Source organism: Myotis nattereri (genome assembly GCF_964212035.1).
Source record: "Myotis nattereri genome assembly, chromosome: 19".
NCBI classification, from domain to species: domain Eukaryota; kingdom Metazoa; phylum Chordata; class Mammalia; order Chiroptera; family Vespertilionidae; genus Myotis; species Myotis nattereri.
In genome coordinates this window covers 6,724,593-6,743,798 of record NC_138095.1, presented here as the reverse complement: position 1 = coordinate 6,743,798, position 19,206 = coordinate 6,724,593, and the positions used below count along the sequence as shown (strand labels likewise).

Sequence of the window (19,206 nt, the reverse complement as noted above, 5' to 3'; positions counted from 1 at the left end):
TTAAGTTATTACAAAAATAAAAAGCAGTATCCTATGATCAAAGTGGTGAATTTGAAAACCATATAGAACTTTTACAATGTTTTAAAAAAGTCACTGAGGAGAAAAAAAAAGTCATTGGAATTAAAAAACTTAATAGTTAGGTTAAAGCAGCAAAGTTGTAATAGCTAAAGAGAGAATCGGTGAACTGCCAGAAAGATCTAAGGAACTAAGCTAGATAGCATCCTATATAATAAAAAGGTAATATGCAAATTAACCCTCACACCCTAACAAGATGGCTGCCTACGACCAGGCCGGCAAGGGGGTTAGTGAGGGATGACCAAACGACTGAACAAGCAGGCTGCGGGAGGCGACCAGGCTGGGCGGGGGGAGGGGATGTGAGGGGCAACCAGGCTGGCTGGTGGGGCAGTTGGGGGCAACCAGGCCAGCAGGGAAGGTAGTTGGGGGTGATTAGTCTGGCAGGGGGAGAAGTGAGGGAGCAACTAGGCCAGTGGGGGGGTCAGTTAGGGGCAACCAGGCCAGCAGGGTGGCAGTTAGGGGCAACCAAGCTGGCGGGGGAGGCAGTAAGGGGTGACCAGGCTGGGGGGGGGGCAGTTAGGAGCGACCAGGCCAGCACGGGGCGGGGGGCAGTTGGGGGCAACCTGGCAGCAGCCGGGGTAAGGCCCAGGTGGTGGGAGGCCAATGTGTGACCCAAGCGGGGCTCTGGCTGAGCTCTCAGCGAAGCAGGTGATGACAAGACAAAAGAACTCCTTAGAGTCCCCAGCTGGGTGAGGCCTGTGCTGGGCACTCACAAGGGGTTCTTTGATCACTGGGACCCTGGCCTGGGTGCCAGGAGGAAGGAGAGGGACACCCTCTAACCTCAGCGCACAGGGGAGTCATTCACGGGAGCCACCTTCTCTTCCCATCGCTAAGACTCGTCCACAGTGCTGACGCCTCCTGCCTGGCCACCTGCCCGCTCTCCAGGAGGTGCTGCGGCCTTCAGACCTGACTGCTCCTGCTCATCTCCCAGGGAGCCGTGCCCAGAACGGAAGACCCACTGCTGACGGCCTGCCAGTCCCCAAAGGTCACACGGCTGGGAAGACAAAGGGTCTTTTTGTCCTCGTGCTGAAGGTGACCGCCACCAGCGGAAACCACCCACTCAACCTTCTGGCCTTATGAATTAGTAATACCATTAGAGCAGGAGACAGGATGGCTGGCAGGACCCGGGTGCCAGGCTCCTCCCTGTCACCTTGCTCAGCGCCACCATTATGGGCAGGAGGAGGCCCTGCCGTATCTTCCCAGAGCACTGGGCACTTCTGAGCCAAAAACGCCTTGTTCCCTCAGCGTGAGATACGAGATACCAAAGTGCTTTGAGAAGTAAACGCATCTTATCAACGCCCGAGGCAGCCTGTCTGTGTGGCGGGGCGTATGGTGCATCTGAGCGTTGATTAAATTCACGCTGCATTCTGGGGACCATTAACTCACAGACAAATGTCCTGCCAGCGTGGGGGTGGGAGCGGCAAGAAAGAGGCATAAGGGACCTAATTGCTACCAACCGTGGAGCTGAAGAGTCTTCCTGTGGATTCCACGCCGAGAAAACGAACCCTCCTGAAACACGTGAGCCACCGTGAGGCACCAGAAACGGACGAGGTGGCGGATTGCAGCCTCGTCCTCCCAGGGCTCCTCACTCCGCTCACACTGCTCACCGCTGAGCCTGCCTTCCCCGGGGGGAGCCCACAATTCTAGAACTTTCCCCATCACCCAGAACCTCTCTGCCTCAAGGTCCAATTCTCCCCTTGCCAACTTGGTAAGCGAGCATGGGGGACGCGGTTAACGAGGTCCGGGGCAGCAGTTGGACAGGCCTGCAGACCCAGGCCTCCGTCTTATCAGGAGGGGTTTGGGTGATGTGGGAGGGGCCGTTTCTCCTTGAACTTACTGAAAAGGAGGCAGCCCCTCAAAGGGGCTGGTTTGGAACCTGGGCTCCGCACTCAGCATCTGAACGACCTGGAGCAGCCCCCGAGCCTCAGTGACCTCATGTGTAAACTGGCAGCCATGGTGGTCCTGCCCTCCTTGGGTTCCTGGGAGGCTCAGGAGATGATTGACATGAAGTGCCTCAGTCACATCAGGGTGGCTGGTCCACCGCCCCCTTTTCCACGGGGTGGACCCGGTGGCTCAGGGAGGGTCATGGCCCTGCCCAGGCATCTCAGCAAGATGGCCCGGGGCGAACCCGAGGAACGCCAGCTCCAGGCCAGGCTCCACAGTGCTACTGGGGCGGGGATGGCCCAGCCGAACAGAATACAAATATCTGCATGGGCCAGAGCAGGGTGCGTTCCCAGGAGGTAAATGCACTTGCTCCCCAGCCCTTTGGAAAGCTTCCAAACCAGCCCACCCGGTTCCACAGGCAGCGCCCAGGGAGGGGACGGGGATGTCTGGATACCCACCCCCCACCCCGCCCTTACCAACATGGAGCGGCCTCCAAAGGGCTGGGCCACGTGCCTCCTCCCACCGTCTGGACCACTGTGCCCTGGCTGCCAGGCCGCTAGCCTCCGGGGGACCTGCCCTGAGAGCTCAGCCTGTGGGGACTGGCCCCCCCTGCCAGCGAGCCAGGCTCTTTCTAATTAACTAAGAGCTTCCATGGTTTTCCTGCTGAGGTGTGAGTTCTGCGATGGAATACATTCCACATTTCTGAGAGCTTGAGTGCTGGGGGGCCACGTCCCTCCTCCCCGAGTCACACAACATAATCCTGCACCCTGGTTCGTGGGGTGCAGAGACCCCCCGAGGACCCCAAGTTAAAAGCCACTGTCCTCTCCAGAGGACCTGGAGAGGGAGCTGGGTGGGTTCTGCTGGTCTTGGCGACAGGGCAGGAGCACGTGGCCCCGGCCAGCCTGTCCCCTCCCTCCAGCCCCTAAGCATCTGGTCCCCCAGGGGACCCAGTGCCCGGAGCACAGTGGGAACATGGCAGGTGGTGGCGGCGCGAGGTCATGGTCCAGGGCCTCTTGGAGACATTCTGACCTGGAAGTACGGCCAGTGGTGAGAATCCAGGGGAAAACTGCACCCCACCGGCCGGCCAGGCCCCCGCATCTCTGGTCCCCCGCCCCAAATGTCGCGGTCTGGGGCTTGGACTCAGTAGTCCATGGCCTTGGGCAAGTCACATCATCTCCTGAGCTCGATGCCCTGGTCTCTACAATGGGAACTGCAGAGCTGCTGGGAGGGGCCGGGGGGAATATGGAGGAACGACCGGCTCGGGCCGGCGCTGGCAGATGACGGCAGTGGGAAAACATGAGCCGTTACCATGAGAGGTCTGCTCTCAAGATCTGGGAGAATGTTTTTTCTTCTTCCTCTGGCAGCTTCTTGGCATCTACACAGACGTGCCTCTGGAGCTGTTTGGGAGCCTGAAGGAAAAAACAGACCCTTCACCTTTCCCAGCAGCCTCCTCTGATTATTTCCTTCCCAAGGCCCGGAGCAGGCCCAGCCTGGGGGGGACAGGAAGTGGGGCGACCTCCAGGCCGGCTCGAGGTGGTGAAGGGCAGGACTCAGGGAGCTGTGCTTCCTGTCCAGGGACCATTTCACACCTCGGAACCCACGCCCGGCTGGATCAGGAGGCAGCGCACCACCCGGCACAACCAGGACGCCTTCGCTGGAGTTTTTAATGAGTTTTAACCATCCAGCTAATCAGCTTTCTTGGCTCAGAAGTGATGGCTGGGAATGCTTGTTTATGCTTTAAATCAATCAATGAGGCTCCACCAGGAGAGGAGGTGGGCACGCAGCCCCGGCGATGCCCTGCGTGGGCGAGCGAGTGCTCGGGCCTATTTTTGGTGAAGCTGGTTCAGTGCTGGAGCCGATGGGATGCAGGGCGCAAGGAGGGAACCAGAGAAGCTGGGGGTGGAGGGGGGGGAGGTCAGCGTGGCCAATGCCAGCTGGTGGGTGGGGGGAGGACTAGGTTTTCCACTGGACACACGCTCCTCGGGTTATCAAGTCCTCAGAGTCATCACCCCTTTGTGTGCCCGTGTACAGAGCGGAGAGCGCCTTCATTCCCATCTGAGGGAACTCCAGGTTTCCAGGGGTGACAGGTGACAACACCAGCAATGACAGCAGGCTGTCACGTGGCTGCTATGGGAGGGGACACGGGGCTGCGGCGTCCAGAGGACAGCCTTTCACCCGCACAAGGTGGACGGGGAGAAAGTAGCCAGGGGTGGCTTTCTGGATGGAACCACAGCTCAGCTGAGCCCTGAATGGTGGAGAGCAGGGGTGGGGGCCGTGTAAGGCCCTCGAAAGCATTCGGGCTGGCCCTGCCGAGGCATTGGGGTGAGTTAATTAAATGCTTGACCAAATACAGCTGGCGGATGTTTAAGTAGACAATGGTGTCTGGCCCGCGAGTGATGTTACAAATACCCACGTGGCCCGTGGTGGAAAAAGGTCCCCCCCCCTCCCTGCAGAGCATGAGCTCGTGAAGCCGAGCGAAGAGGACACGTGTGCAGCCTTAGCCTGGGTGGTGGTCGCAGAGGCATCCCCAAGGCCAATCCCGAGTCGTGCACAGTAAAACGAAAGCGTGCTCCAGGCAGAGGGCATGGCCTGTGCAAAGGCCTGGAGGTGAGGAGAACAGACAGGCAGGCGTTCCCCCTGAGAGGCAGCTACACACGGGGCCGTGCACTTGGGGATCCTGTGGCCCACCCCCTCCTCCGCTTACAGGCTGTGGGACTACAGGCAAGTTTACCCTCTGAGCCTGTTTCCCTGTCTGCACATCTGCCTTCCCTGGAGGAGGAGGATGAAGAGTCCCCCCGAGTGCACGCAGAGAGCTCAGCACAGAGCCTGGTGCTCCGGGAACCATGTCTGCCAGCACCGGCCTCTGCTCGCCCTTCTCATGGTTTCCAGACGCGAGTCTGCAGGGAGGGCCCACCCTGATCCTCAGAGAGGATCCAGGACCCAGGTGGGGGTGCTGGTGCTCAGAGAGGGAACGTGACTTGCCAAAGGTCCCGGCCTGGGAAGAAGTGAGACCAAGATTTAACCCTGAGCTGTGGCTCAGTGACCAGACATGCGGCTGTGCTTAAAGCAGGGCCAACCACACTGACCACCAAGCCGCACCCCCACCAAGACCCTTACGCGAGGCGCTTGCCCAAGCTGCGCCCTGGCTGTGCTGGTCCCCACCTCACGGCTCTCGCTCACTGTCCTCAGCAGGGCCTTGCAGTTGCTGCTCCTTCTGTCCGAACGGCACCTTCCACGGATCATGTGACTGGCTCCTCCTCATTTGGGTTTCTGTTCCATTACCACCTCCCTCCTCAGAGAGGCCTCCTGTCCACCCTAAAGAAGTGCGCCCTGCCCCTCCTCTGACCCCCATGCTCCCAGAGTGTCTTGTTCACAGAGCTCGGTACTTGGGAGTTGATTTGATTGTACTGTGTGTCTCCCCTCAGGAACAGCAGCCTCTCTGGGTCACATCTAACTCCCCCATCCCTGATCCATAAAGCCTGGCTGACCAGGTGGAAGTGCTCAGACTGTGTGGGCCCCTTCAGAGGACTGGGGGCAACTTTCTATTTACTTCCAGCTCAGAGAACGGAAGGCACTCATCCTGCCCTCAGACCTCAGAACCCGTTCCGGACCCACCATCTGCCTTCCTCCCGCGGGAGGTGGAATCCCAGTTCCGGCCAGCAAGGGGGGATGCTGCTTCAGCCACGCCCAGGGGAGCCGGGGAGCAGGAACACTCAGCATGTCACCCCTCCCCCACCAAGAGCATCCCCAGGAAACTGACAAGATTCCCAGCATGCTCTGCGGCTCCACCACCTGTCAAACCCACAACCAGCCGAATTCCCCCAGCTTGCCTGCCTGCCTGCCTGCTGTGGGGGCTGCCTGAGAGATGGGGCCACTGGTGGCCAGCCCACCCTTCTGGGAAAGCTGCTAGCCACAAAGAACCCCACTTCCACCATCCAGATACAAGACAGTGAGAGGCGACAAGAGGGCACTAAAATTGGAGGAAAGCCAAGCAAGGCCAAGGGGAATCCTACCTCCTCTCTCTCGTTACCCTGGGGGTTGACCTGGACTTTATAAAACATTTTGAAGGAGTGAAATATTCACACGTGGTTCAAAATGAAAATATAACTAAGTTTACAGTGAAAAGCTCACTCCCCCTTATCCTTTCCACCCAATGCCCCATAAATGTTCATTATTCTTACTGCCTATCGGTCCTTCCAAAGTCCTTGGTGCAAATTAAGCATTTACAAATATATACTCTTATTCCCCCCTTTTTTACAAAGGGGTTCCATATTATACATCCTATATAATAAAAGGCTACTACACAAATCGACCAACAGGCAGAACAACCAGTCGCTATGACATGCACTGACCACCAGGGGGCAGACGCTGGATACAGGAGCTGCCCCCTGGTAGTCAGAGTGCTCCCATAGGGGGAGCACCACTCAGCCAGAGCCCTGAGCCGGGCTCACGACTGGCTGTCGAGCAAGGGGGCAAGGGGGCGGCAGTGGTGGTGGTGGTGGTGGTGGGAGCCTGTCCCACCTCCGTGGCAGCTGGACATCCCCTGACCCCCCGCCTCCCCCCCACCACTGCATGAATTTTATGCACTGGGCCTCTAGTATATATATATCACCACACCTTTTTTTCCTATAGATAGTTCTGTATTTGTGCACTGAAGATGTATACATATGTATGTGTATGTGGACGTGTGTGTACATACACACACACACACACACTCCAGTTGTTAAGGGGTTTCTGTCATTTCCATTCAATTATCGTGAAAGAGGTGTTCAGACTGAGGGTCAGGAGTCGTCTTTCAGCCCACACACAAACGGCTGGTTTCCTCCCATGACTGACTACGGACCCGGGCTGTCCGCACCGAACGCAAAGCAGGTGCCAGGAGCCAGCTCCTCAGACTAACACCTGCAGCTCCGGCCCCTGGAGCATCTAGAATTAGATTCTAAGCAGGTCCTGGCAGACATCCCGCTCCGAGGAGCAGGAAACCGCGGCTCAGCGAGGTAAAATGACTCGCCCAAGGTCACACCGCCAGGAAGGAAGTGGTGCTCCCATCTGTCCACCTCCGAAGCCAATCTGAGGCTCACCCGGCCTCCCTGGGCTCCGGCCCACACGCCTCTTCACAGCCGGTGGCGGACCCCGGCCCCGCGAGCCCGCGGTCAAGTCTGCAGCCCGGCTGGGCTGGGCTGGGGCGGGCAGGCGCTTCCGCCCCGCAGGTCCCTGCGGTCACCTCGGCCGCTGGCTCCCCGTGCGCCCCGCCTCTGCGGGTCCCGGAGTCCCCGCGACTCCAGGAAGGTCGCCGGGCTCCGCCAAGTGTTCTGTGGACGCGGCCTCGCTGACACCGGCCAGCTGCCCCGGGGCGTGCGCCCACCTGAACCCACTTCCCAGCGGGGAGAACGAGGCCAGGGCCCGGTCCCACCCAGCTGCGGCCGATTTCAAAACTTTCCGCCCCTGCGCAACGCGGCCGGAGGACTTTCTGGTACCTGCGCGCCAGCTGGGCGTAGCCGGGCGCTCGCTCTCCCGGCCCGGGAGCCCGCCCCGCGCGGGGGATCCCCGCCCTGCACCCCCCACCCCCGGCCCGCAGCCCCCAGGCCCGGGTGACCCGCCAACTTGCGGCCAGGATGCGCGCCGCGCACTTCTCAGCATCCCCGCCGGGCTCCCCGCCGCAGTCGGCGCGTGGCGGCCGGAACCCCTCGGAAGGCAGCGGAGGCTGAGCGCAGAGAGGTCCGGCCACCAGCCCAAGGTCACACAGCAGCGGCGCGAGGCCGGCCGGCGGCGGCGGGCTGGGGTTCCCCACGCGAACCCGCCGACGGCCCCCGCCCGTGTCCCCGCGCCCACGCCCCGCGCGACACTCACAGCCGGTCTTGCCCACGAGCTCCCGGATCTCCTCGGACGCGGACTGGGCAGCGCCCATGGTGCCCACGGCGGGGGCTCCGGGGCGCGCGTCCCTCACAGGCCCGGGGCGGCGTCGGTGGCGCAGCGGCCGGTCCGGCCTCGGGTTCCAGGCGAGTCGGGACGCCGGGGCAGGTCTGAGCCGCGGGTTCCGCGTGGGGCGCGAGCGCGGCCTCTTATAGCGGCGGAGGGCGGTGCGCCGCGGTCCTAGCGCGCGCCGGCTACGCGCACAGCGGGGAGCGGGGAGCGGGGAGCGGGGAGCGGGGAGTGGGGAGTGGGGAGTGGGGAGCGCCCCGCCCCGGGGGCGGGAGGGCGGGGAGGGACAGCGGAGCCCACCTACCAGGTCCTTCCTCCCCGCAGCCGCCGCCCTGCAGGTCGAGCCTCGCCCCTTCCTCGCGGCTGCGGTCTCTGGCCAGACGCAGGTGTGAGCCGGGGCCGTCAGACCCCCGGAGGCTTCCGTGCTCACTCCCACCGGGTGCCGCCACACAGCCTCCCGGTGTCGGGGCGGAAACTCGCCTGGATCGGCGAGGGAGGCCGGCAGCGTCCATTCGCTCAGTGGCGAGCAGCTACAGGTCCAACAGCAGCAGCCACCTTGAATGCACCAGGTGCCGAGCGTGGCTTGTTCCAGGAAAGCCCCTCCCCGCTCCCAGCGCCTAATGAAGTGGACACGCCCGCGGGCTAGCCCGCCCACCACAGCCACACCGCACCGCAGCTTGGCGTTGGGGGTGCCCCAAACTTTAGGAGCGGGAGATCTGCCCCCCACCCCTCCCCGCCGCCCCCATTCTGACTCCTGCGGGGCCGCATTTCAGACAAACTGCCAGAGATGCCAGGCTGTGGTTCCCAGGTCAGCAGGGGTTCTGTGTTAAGATGCTCAGAGGGGTGGGGTTCTGTGGTCAATCTGGGCCATGCGGGCTCTTCCTGCCACCTGTCTCACCAGGGATCCTTCTCCTGAAAACGGGGATAATCTAGGTAGAGAGGCCCGTCAGAGGGGCCGCATGAGACGCAGCTCCACGAGGTCTCAGTGGAGTCCTGTCCACTTTGTAATCGAGACACTGTTTCTCAGAGAGGTGACACAGGAGAGCTGCCAATCAAAGTCCAGACTTCCAGGTTTTCAAGCTCAGGGCTCCGGGGCGCTGCGTGATGGACAGGGCCATCACTGGTGGGCGTGTGTGCAGTCCTGGGTGCCAGGCTGTGCGGTGGTGCTGGGGGGGGCAGGGTCCCCCAGTGCTCACAGGGATTTGGGTGGTGCTGAGGAGGGGGTGCCCTCGCTGCAGGCCACAGGCCCAAGCCAGGGGTCACAGTCCTTTTCAGGGACAGGTGCCTTTCAGAGCCACCAGGAGCTCCTGAAACCTGCCCAAGCAGCTGCCCGTTACTCTGTGGACCCCAGAGAGGGGCAGCTCCTGGAATGTGCATTTTCATTTTTTGTTTTTTAATGTATTTTTGTTGATTTCAGAGAAGAAGGGAGAAGGGGGAGAGAGAGATAGAAACATCAATGATGAGAGAGAGTCATTGACTGGCTGCCTCCTGCACACGCCCCCGCTGGGGATGGAGCCTGCAACCTAGGCGTGTGCCCTTGACTGGAATCGAACCCAGGACCCTTTGGTCCGCAGGCCGATGTTCTATCCACTGAGCCAAACTGCTAAGGCTGGGACGTGCATTTTTAAAACACCCGCAGGTGGTGCTGAGACCTAGCCGGGCTGGGACGTGGTGGCTGTCAGCCGCCAGCTGGTCTCAGTGGCCCAGGACGCTGGCCTGGAGACTGCATGTTGGGTCAGAAGGAATCTAGAAGCCTAGACCGGCGCTGGGTTAGAAAGGGGGATCCCAGGCCCCTTGGGAATGACCCACAACTGCTGGGAACGATTTTATTCTGACTTAAAACATCAGTTCCTGGAATGTTATGGTATTAAATTATTCAAGGGGTCAGTGATGAGCTTTCTGTGGGGCGTAGAAAACGCGTCCTCAGACTGCACCTCCTCCCCTTGGCAGGCTGCTCCCCTTGGCAGGCTGCTCCCGGAGCTAAAGGCAGTGCACGTGGCTGGGCCCTGCGATGGTGCTGGGGGACAGGATGGCTTTGCTCTGCCCTTCAGCTGATCGGAGAGCCCCCACACCCCTGTCTATGCCGTCAGCTTCGCCTCAAGGCCCAGTGGCCACTGTCAGCTCCCAGAAAGCACTTGCCCTGGTTCCTCTGCCCGGAACTCCCTTCCCCTCCCTCTTCCTATGGCCGGGGCTTCCTCTTCAGATCTCAGGGTAATCACTTCCTCCCAGAGGCCTCCCAGGGTGCCCACCCACTGTCCGGGTCTGCTGCCACACAAGCCACCTTAGCCAAGGGAAGGCTGGGTGTGAGGACCGAGGGGGACTGACTCCTGATGGCGGGGCCTCCTTGTGGCGGTGGGAAGGGAAGGTGCCAGCGCCAAGGCACAGCTGTGGGCCCCTTCCTGCCTCCCCTCATTGGCTCCCTGCATATTCGTGGGGGGCCTGATGTGTGTGCTCAGGCACGGCCTGGGTCCAGGCGCCACTTCTAAGGAACTCCCGGAGGAGTGGGGACACTGACACCTGCAGGTGACCGCCCCGCGGGGTAAACAGGCCCCTGGAGACCCGTTAGCCCTGAAGCTGAGCTTTGGGGAGTCCATGACTGTCCCCAACTGTGGCAAACACTGGGTGGACAGACGTCTCCATGAGTGTGGAGGGCCCTGCGGAGACACCCAGCCCTCCCTGGGCTTTGCCCCTCCTCTGGCACAGACGCACACACGCAGCGGGCGTGGCACACCAAGCCCTTGGCGCCGTGCCACGCCGTCACGGCTCTAATTCAGTCTCACCCGTGGCTCTGCTGACGTCACGGAGGAAGGAGGTCTGAGCGTCCCTGGGCTCTGGCTGGGCTGATTGGATCTGCTGTCTGCCGCCCCGCGTGGGGGGCACCCATGTGGCGGTCTTTATCCTGCGCCACAGCGTGACCTTCTGAGGGCTGGGACATACTTTGGTCACCAGGCAACTAACCACGTCTCTTGGTCCGGAGGAGCTGATTAAAAACCACGGCCGTGATGATGAGAACGGCTGGAACCCGTGGGGCCACAATGGGCAGCTGAGCCAGACGGTGAGAACAGTCTGCGTTCGCGCTCTCGCCTTCCTGTCAGGGAAGGCCACTGAACCACACTCCCGCCAGTGGCTTCACCTGTTTCCCCATCTGCAAAACGGCAGTAATCATGGTGGTTGTCAAGGTTAAATGTAAATTCCTGTACTAGTATGTAAAGTGCTAAAACAGTGCCTGACCGGCTAAGAGCTCCCCACGGTGTGCTGGGAAACAGGCCCTGAAGACGGGGGAGAAGGCCGGCTCGCAGCATTTACTGACTTATTTCCTGGTATAAACATGCTCACTGTGGGCAGTCTGGGCTTGCGATGCTCCTGCATGTTTAACACTTTGCTCTTACAAGCTTCTGAGACAACTGGGGGAGACTGTTGTCCTCATTCACTCATTCATTCATTCATTCATTCACACACTCACTCAGGACTCAGTGCCGGGAATTCAGACTGCAGTGAGCCGTCAGTCCCTGACCTCAGGGACCCCAGAGGCTGGAAGGAAAGAGACATGAACAGACCATCACTAAGGGGCACAGCAATGGGTCCCAGCTGCTGTGGGAGCCTGGAGGAGGAGGACCCAGCACACACCCATGTTATGGATGGGAAGACCAAAGTGTTTCCGAATGGGCCGTAAGCCAGAATGCAGAAGTGAAGCTGGGTAAATGGCGGTTCCTAGCATCCTCCCGGCTCACTCCCCGGTCCCTCTAATCACCGGGCTTGGGGGTGTTTCTAGGGCTGGGCAGCAAGACACCTTTAATCTGGAGGCCACTGATCCAGGGGATTTACGGGGCGCTGAGAGCTATCTTGCCCAGCCTCTGACTTAGAGAGGCCCGCACCCAAACCACCTCACACAGTGAGGATGAGTGATGCTCTCGTGAAATACACCCAGGGAGGGGACGCCACAGGTGCCTCGCCTCTGTCTCAACTCCAGCACGGACAGCTTTTCTCTCACCCTCCTTCAGGCTCTGATGCTGGTCTCATATGTCCTGGTCTGTTGGTTTTCATGTGAATGCGACCAGAGAAGCAGCACCCCCAATTTGCATCTTGAATTGAAGTTATATTTTTAAGAACGCTTTCTCACCCAAGGTGCCTGGGGGGGGGGGGGGCAGCGTTGGCAGGAGACAGATTCTGACCTGAGTTGGATTGGCTCTGCCATTCCTGGTTGAGTCCTTGGGTCGGTCACTTTGCCCCTCTGAGCCTTGGCATCCTCATCTGTATAATGGGTCCACAATCCCATCCCTGTAAAGAGGATTCAGCGAGGGTTCCGTGGCTGGCAGAGCACAGCCTCCACACTGTCCATCCCCTCCTCGGAGGAAAAGATCCAGGACTTCCCAGCCAGGCGCTCTCCTCTCTCTGCGAACCCTCTCTTCCCACGATACCGGGCGGGCAGGCGGGACAGAACCACCCTCGACCTGTCCAGCCCCCGCTGCTTAGGAAATCACTTTGTCTTAGGAGAGTGATTTCTGCCATGAGGTTTTAGAATTGCCCCCCTCCCACTGCAGCCCAGCATCTCGTCTCAGCCCAACTGCAGAGGGAGAGACAGGTCCCCAGGGAGCCGGGGGGGGGGGGGGGCTGGCCGCCTAAAATAGGAGACCAGACTCCCTGGGGAGTGCGGCCTGCGCGTGTGTTCCTATTATTTCTTTAATTACAAACAGGGAATTATTACGGGAACTTGCAGGGGGCAGGTAGAAGGGTGTCTCTGAATGGACTTCAGACTGCATCATTGTCCGGGCAGCAGACTCGCCAGAGCAGCAGGAGGAGGTGGCAGGAGCCCCAGAGCTATTTTGACTTCGCCATCGCTTTACATGGAGCGGCCCGGCAGGCTCTGCAGAGGGCGGGGCAGTGGAAGGGGCCGTGGAAGGGGCTGGTCGTAAGCAGCGTTCACAGGGTTTGCTGGAGCCTCTTTTCAGACCCAAATGCCACCGCCCGGGGCGGGGCGCCAGGCGGGGACACTTGATTTACTCAGCAGCTGTGATGTGGGGAGAGGCGTCCCGCACCATGAAGCAGCAGGACTACGTTTCGTCACATGGAAGGCAGAGTCAAGGTTGCAAAGCAGCTGACCGTGAGGTGGGGCGGTCACCTGGGCCATCCGGTGGGCCCAGGGTCAGCCCAAGGGTCCTTCGAGGTGCAAGAGGAAGGCAGGACGGTCAGAGTCAAGAGTGAGGTGAGGGGACATGGGAGGTGCCCACCGGCCACTGCTGGCTTTGGGGGAGGAAGGGGCCTGAGCGGAGGAACGCGGGCAGCTTCTGGGAGCTGGAGAACGCCAGGGGGTGGATCCTCCCGGGAGCCTCCAGAAGGACGCGGCCTGTGACTCCCTGACATTAGCCGAGGGAGACCCGCTTCAGACGTCTCACCCCAAACTGTGACATCATATAGTTGCTTTAAGCCACCAAGTTGTGGTCATTTGTCCAGCAGCCCTCGGGACTGATACGGGCTGGGTTTGTGCTTGTCAAACCCCAGTGCCTAGGAAAATGTCTCCCTAGAGGGCGGGCTGGCTCTTTAAGATCTGTGTGTGTGCAAACCTCCTGGAGTTCTGACTCAATTCCGATTCCTGGGCCTGGGCAGGTTCGGACTCAGGAGGCCCAGGACTGTCTCTCCAGCTGTTTCTAATGTAGGTGGTCCTTTTGGGGGTTGGGGATGCATATTGAGTTATAATTCACATATCATACAGCGCCCCCGTTTAGCGTGTACGACTCAGTGGTTCTCAATATCCTCACGGAGTTTGCGACCATCACTACATTCAATTTTAGAACATTTTCATCATCACAGAAAAGAAACCCGACTCCCTTTACCCGACACCCCTCAGCACCCCCCCCCTTTCTATCTGGCCCCGAAAACCACTCGTCTGCTTTCTGTCTCTGGGATCTGCCTGTTCTGGACATTTCACATAAATGGAATCACACAGTACGTGGGCTTTTGGGGCTGGCTTCTTCCCTTTCGTGTGATGCCTCCAAGGTTCATCCGTGCGGGAGCGGGAGCAGTGCTTCCTCACTGTTTACGCCTGAGTAATAGTCCACTGTCTGGAGGGACCACGCTGTGTCCATCCAGGCACCTGGCTGGGCCGTGGGCTGTTTCTGCCCTCGGGCTGTTGTGAGTAGCGCTGCTAACGCACTGGTGGCCGGAGCCCCCGTGAAGGCCATGCCGAAGCAGAGGGCACGGGGGCCCGGGCGCCATCCTCCCTTCTCTACACCTTCCCTCCAAAGCAGGGGTTGGGGCGGTGAGCAAGGGAGCCCCCAGAGGGGAGGGTGTCTGTGCAACCACACGCTGTCCTGACAGCGTCTCACTGAGCCGTCACAGCCACACGGCAGCTGACGGGCAAATTAGGGCTCCCATTTCGCAGATGTGGAAGCTGAGGCTTACAGGGGCTCAAGTCACATGATCAAGCTCACCGTTAAGAGGCAACAGAGCCCCAAGCCCCGAACCAGCGATGCCTCCTGTAAGCGTCTGTCTCCACCAAAGGTTACATGGCTGGCAAAGAGAGAGAGAGAGAGAGCAAATGGAAAATCCACTTCTTCCATCTGCTGAGCTCGTTTGCCACCATTCTGCCCTGCTGCCGGGTAGTGACCTGTGTGTGAGCACTGGCTGTGTTACACACCCCTCCCCCCGCCCCCTGCCAGCAAGTCCCAGAGCACTGTGGGTGCGCTCTTCACACCCCATTGTAAGAACAAGGAGCTGAGCGCTCAGGAATGTGCACTTGTGACAGGGATCCAAATCATTTCTGATGCAGGTTGCCCGAGGACCGCACACGAAGAAACGGCGCCACCCCAAAAGTCTGGGGCAGAGGAGGGGGGCTGGGTGTGCTCACATGACACCCCTTCAGCAAGTCCCCCAAACCCTCTGGTGAAAGGTGTGGCGGGCTGCCGTCCAGGATTATGCAGGGTGTTAGAGGCCCTTTGGACGGAGTCGCTCGCTTCTCATAGCCCCCGGCACCTGTGGTGACGGAGTCCACACCTGGGAGAGCCCTCCCCAAAGGGCCACCTCTGTGGCCACAAACGAGCGCGGACCCTGAGGAAGGCCAGGTTCTGGCACATTCTCTGCTGTCACTCACTGTCCCTGGCTGCCTGGCCTGCGCGAGGCCCCCTCCAGTGTGCAGCAGGTGACCTCAGGGACCACCGGGCAGCTGTCAGCAGGGCAGTGCCACTGGCCTGGCTCAGCTCAGCACCCCAGCCAGAGGGTGAGGATGGGGGCGGGCACAGCCATGTCCCCCTCTCCCTTCTCCCTTCACGCCTGGGACGCCTGCGGTAGGGCGAGACCCGGCCGAGTGCCTGTGAGGCAGGATAAATATATGTTGGGGTTCAGAGCTGGCGCAGTCAATAATTTGGGGCTTACCTGGGAGAGGAGGCAGCAGGCACCCACCTTTGGGCCAGCTCGGGCAGACTGCGGCGGGTGGGCGCGGCAGGCCTGGGGGCGGTGGGTAAGAGGCAGAGGTGGGGGGCCCAGTGCTGACTCCGCAGAGCCCAGGCCCGCGCCTGCTGACGGTGCACTTCCCAGCCGGCCACTCGGCGGCCTGAGCGCTCTCCTGGGGCGGCTGAGACAGGGTGGGCCGGCCAGCTCTGCCCTTCATGAAGGAAGAAGCAGGTGTGCAGGCAAAGGCAGGAGGCCGAGGGCAGAGGAAGCCCCTGCCAGCGACTCCAGGGCGGTCGGGGTGCTTTGGGGACTTCGGGGTGACGGCATGTAGCGGCAGGTGAAAATCCAGGGCAGAGGTCACTGACCCGGTGGGGGGCCTGCTGGGGGAGAAGGCCTCCCCCTCCCCGCATTGCATTGGGTGGGAGCCAAGGGGGGGACTCAAGGCACAATGAAGAACCCCTCAGAACTGGCTGGCTCAACCCTCATTTTCACCCAGGAAGCAGTTCAGAGGGCCAAGGGCATGCAGCAAGGACAGCCTGGCGGGGCTGAGGCGGGGCTGACAAGACCAGGTCCTGAGCCTCCGAGCAGGTGGGAACTGGGGGAGGGGCGGGACTCGCCAAGGCTGACCCCCAGCCATTGATGTCGGGGTCTTTTGCGTTCTTGTATGTAAATGCAGGCTCCTGGGGCCCACAGAGGTAGACTCGCTGGGGTGCTTTTTATGTCTCCGACTTGAGAACCTCTGCTGCAGAGGTTGGGGGTGAAGTTGGAGGTCTGGGTTCAGACCCTGTCTCTGGCTTTAGGCTATGACCTTCCCCCTAGAATCCTGGGTCTCCATCTGTGAAATGGGTCCATGAGGCTTCACATGAAGTGCCTACTTACATGGAGCTGGCCCACGGAGGGGGCTCTGTCACCAGCGACCCAGACACTGGTCACAGACCAGCTCAGGGACAGTCGCATGTTCTGGCCACGTCTTGGTGGGTGGAGGGCAGGTCCGGGCAGCAGCTGACGTGCCGGGGGGGGGAGGCTGTGCTCAGCTTGTCACGAGGACTGTTTGGTGCCTGTCCCTCGGCCTGCCAGAGCGTAGACGGGCCCTGAGAGCCCAGGCCTCACAGCCTTCATGAAACCTGGCCTCAAGCCCAGCCACCGGATGTCACAGGGTGCAGAGAGGGCCTGTGGTTTCTGGGGAGAGGGAGGCGGCGCAGGGAGGAGTGAACTCGGGCACGTAGGCCCCTGTGGGCTTGCGGGTCAGAGTGAACAGGAGACCACAGGCTGGGGGGCGGGGGCAGGAGCTGGGCGCCAGGAAGGAGGCATCCCTCAGGGGACCTCAGTCACCAGGTGACCGGGGCAGAGTGTGAGGGCACCGGGAGCCGCCCTGGGCTGTCCTGGAACGCCTAGGGGGCCTCTGGGCTCAGATCCTGCCGCGAGCATCCCGAGTGGCCAGGATTGGGGCTGGTGACAGACGGCAGTCCCGTCCTGTCTACCAAGCGGCAGAAGGGGGTGCCTCCGTGCCACTCACGCTGAGCTTTTACTTGCTAGTCAGGAAGGTGGACAGGAAACTCATTGCTTTGGATTCAGAAAGTCGAGAGCGGAATGTTCCCTGGAGATGCACATGCAGAGTTAGAAGCAGCTGAAGTCTCTCTAGTGCTCGGACCCCAGGCCCCACTTTAGTGGCACCAATGTCCCCCCGCAGGGATTCCAATACACTGGCAGGTTGGAGGCCACGGCCCCGAAGCTGCGTGCGAATGAGGCCCCCGGGCGCCCTCGGCGTGTACCTGGGAGGCTGGTGGGGGGAGAAGGCCCAGGTGTTTGCGGACAGGTGCCTCCTGGGTGGAGAACCAACGGTCACGGTCACGTCAGGGCGAGGGGACTCCCCTGCCGCCTGGTGTCACGTGCCTGGGCTGGAGAATGCCTGCAGCGTGACCTTGAGCTGAGCCCAGGCTCTTGGCAGCTGCGCTGAAAGTCATAGCTCATTAACCCCGTGCCCGAGGCCAGGGCCACATCGGCCCTGAGGGCGCGGAGCCAGAGGGACAGCTCACAGGCGGCACCGAGCTGCTTCTGGGCCGCCAGGCGCCTCCCCCCCACCTCGGATCACAGAGCATTTGCGGCCTCTCAGTGCAGGGACGATCCTGGTGCAGGGAACGCCAGGGTCTGCGGAGAATGTCGCCGTGACCCTGGGCAGGTGGTCTCTCTCCTCTGGCCTTTGTCCGTCCTTGAAGACAGTGCGTGGCCAGCACCTGGGCTCTGCAAGTCGGTTGTGATGTCTCCAAGATGACTGTCAGGCTCCTACTAGATGTGAGAAGGTAAAACCACGCCGCAGGAAGGGGGAAACTGAGGCCGAGGGGGCTAAGTTTCGTGGAGCCAGGGTACAAGGTCAAAATCTCGTGCAGCCAGCTACCCTCAAGCTCCCCCAGCGGCAGTAAAGCATGGTGCCCTGCTTCATGCACACAGGCCTGTGCATAAACCCGAGCAACACAGAAACGCAAACACCCAGGAACATGCCAGGAGCAGACCCAAACTGCTCCCCGGCCCTTTCCTCCCTCCCTCCCTCCCCGGCCCCTCTGACACCGTGACTGAAGCTGCCAGCTCCTGGCAGGAGCCGCAGTCCAACCTCGGTTACACGCAGTCTTTATTCTCCGCCCAGAACTTACCTTCACTCAGTCAGGGGTCACCGCTGGGGCCTTGAGAAAGGTGCGCGCAGTTCTCCTTCCTGAGACCCAGAGTTCCAAAGCGGGCGGGTTTGAGAACCCCAGTGGGCGGGGTGCAATGGGCAGAGTGGGGGCTGGTTCACACTTGTTAGGGTCCCCCCAGGTGACGATGAGGCAGGGGTGACCAGGACAGAGGCACCCATGTCTTCCACTGCTGGGGAAAATGCAGTCCCCGGGCTGACCTCTGCCCTTCGTCCGGGCCCCGCTGGCGAGGCCGGATGGCCAGCATTCAGCAAACAGTGGGTGGCAGGGAAGGGGAGACGTACAGATGAGACACTCCAGACTGAAGATAAAGCCCGCTCACCTTGGGGGTCCCCCGGCCCGGCCCTACACCTCCATCAAGGCCCCAGGCTCAGGGCAGCCTTCCAGGGGGCCTGGAGCCTGCAGCGACTGTTGTTGCTAAGCCGGTAAAAGCCCCTCCCCGGCTGTGAGCGAGGGGGCGGCTGCTCTGATGTCACCAGAAAGCGGCTCCCGTCAGGCCTGTCAGAGAACACCCCTCCCCTGGTAGAGTGTCTCGGCTGCAGCAGGCGTTTTGTAAATGACACAACTGTCACGTGCCGGCAGCCGGGGGAGTACTCGGTGGGGGGCAACCTCCCTCCCTGGTGAGCCTTGTCAACAGCCTTATGCTAACAGTGGTGCCCACAGCCCACGAACTGACCTGCCCTGCCACCGAGACGACAGACAGCAGTGGGTGCGTCCTGTCGAGCTGCCACCGAGTCCCAGGCCATTTCGGAGGCAGTTCTGCGGCAGCTGGATGACTGGGTTCCTGTCCCCACGGGCCGCTTACTGGCCACGGGGCCTGGGGAACTCCCGTTGCTCCTCTTGACCTCTGGGTGGACTTCCATGAAACCAGGACGACGGCAAAAGGACCGACACCCGAGTGCTCAGAGCAGCACAGGTGGCCCCAGGCGCGGTGCTGCCCATGATGCAGTGAGAGGCGCTCTCTGAAGATGTCCCGTTCTTCCAACTCGCCCACAAGCAACGGAGACCCATCTCCAGGTTGAAGGGCTTCCACGCTCGCTCAGGAACAGAAGCAGCATTCGAGCCACTATCTGGTCCACTGAGAAGTGCACGGTCAGTTCTGGAGCTCTGCTGCCCCCTAGGGTTTGGGGCGGGAATCAGACCCAATGCAGGTCAGTGGGGCTCCCCACCTGGGAACCTGGCACCCACCTGGGAAACCGGCCCGGCACCATCCCACTGGGGAGCCAGCCTCCACCATCTGTTTCTTTCCGTG

General features: G+C 61.0%; 1 protein-coding gene and 1 long non-coding RNA gene across 4 annotated transcripts in view; both read right to left on the bottom strand.

The window, feature by feature from the left end:
- Positions 1-8,425, bottom strand: part of TESC (tescalcin) — a 47,379-nt gene extending 38,954 nt beyond the window's left edge. The window contains exon 1 of the mRNA XM_081113356.1: positions 7,810-8,425. Coding sequence (XP_080969482.1) covers positions 7,810-7,867 — 58 coding nt within the window. The 5' untranslated portion in view covers positions 7,868-8,425. The remainder of the gene's footprint in view (positions 1-7,809) is intronic.
- Positions 8,426-9,276: 851 nt separating this feature from the next.
- Positions 9,277-16,415, bottom strand: LOC308534791. 3 transcript variants are annotated; one of them, XR_013997212.1, is made up of 5 exons: positions 16,147-16,415; positions 15,277-15,478; positions 14,310-14,388; positions 12,054-12,159; positions 9,277-11,026 (listed from the first exon to the last, which is right to left on the bottom strand). It is a non-coding gene; the product is annotated as an uncharacterized lncRNA (long non-coding RNA). The 3 variants fall into 3 exon arrangements; XR_013997213.1 differs by lacking the exon at positions 16,147-16,415 and adding an exon at positions 12,587-13,038 and having other exon boundaries at positions 15,277-16,088; XR_013997214.1 differs by lacking the exons at positions 15,277-15,478; positions 16,147-16,415 and adding an exon at positions 14,969-15,076.
- Positions 16,416-19,206: the final 2,791 nt, after the last annotated feature.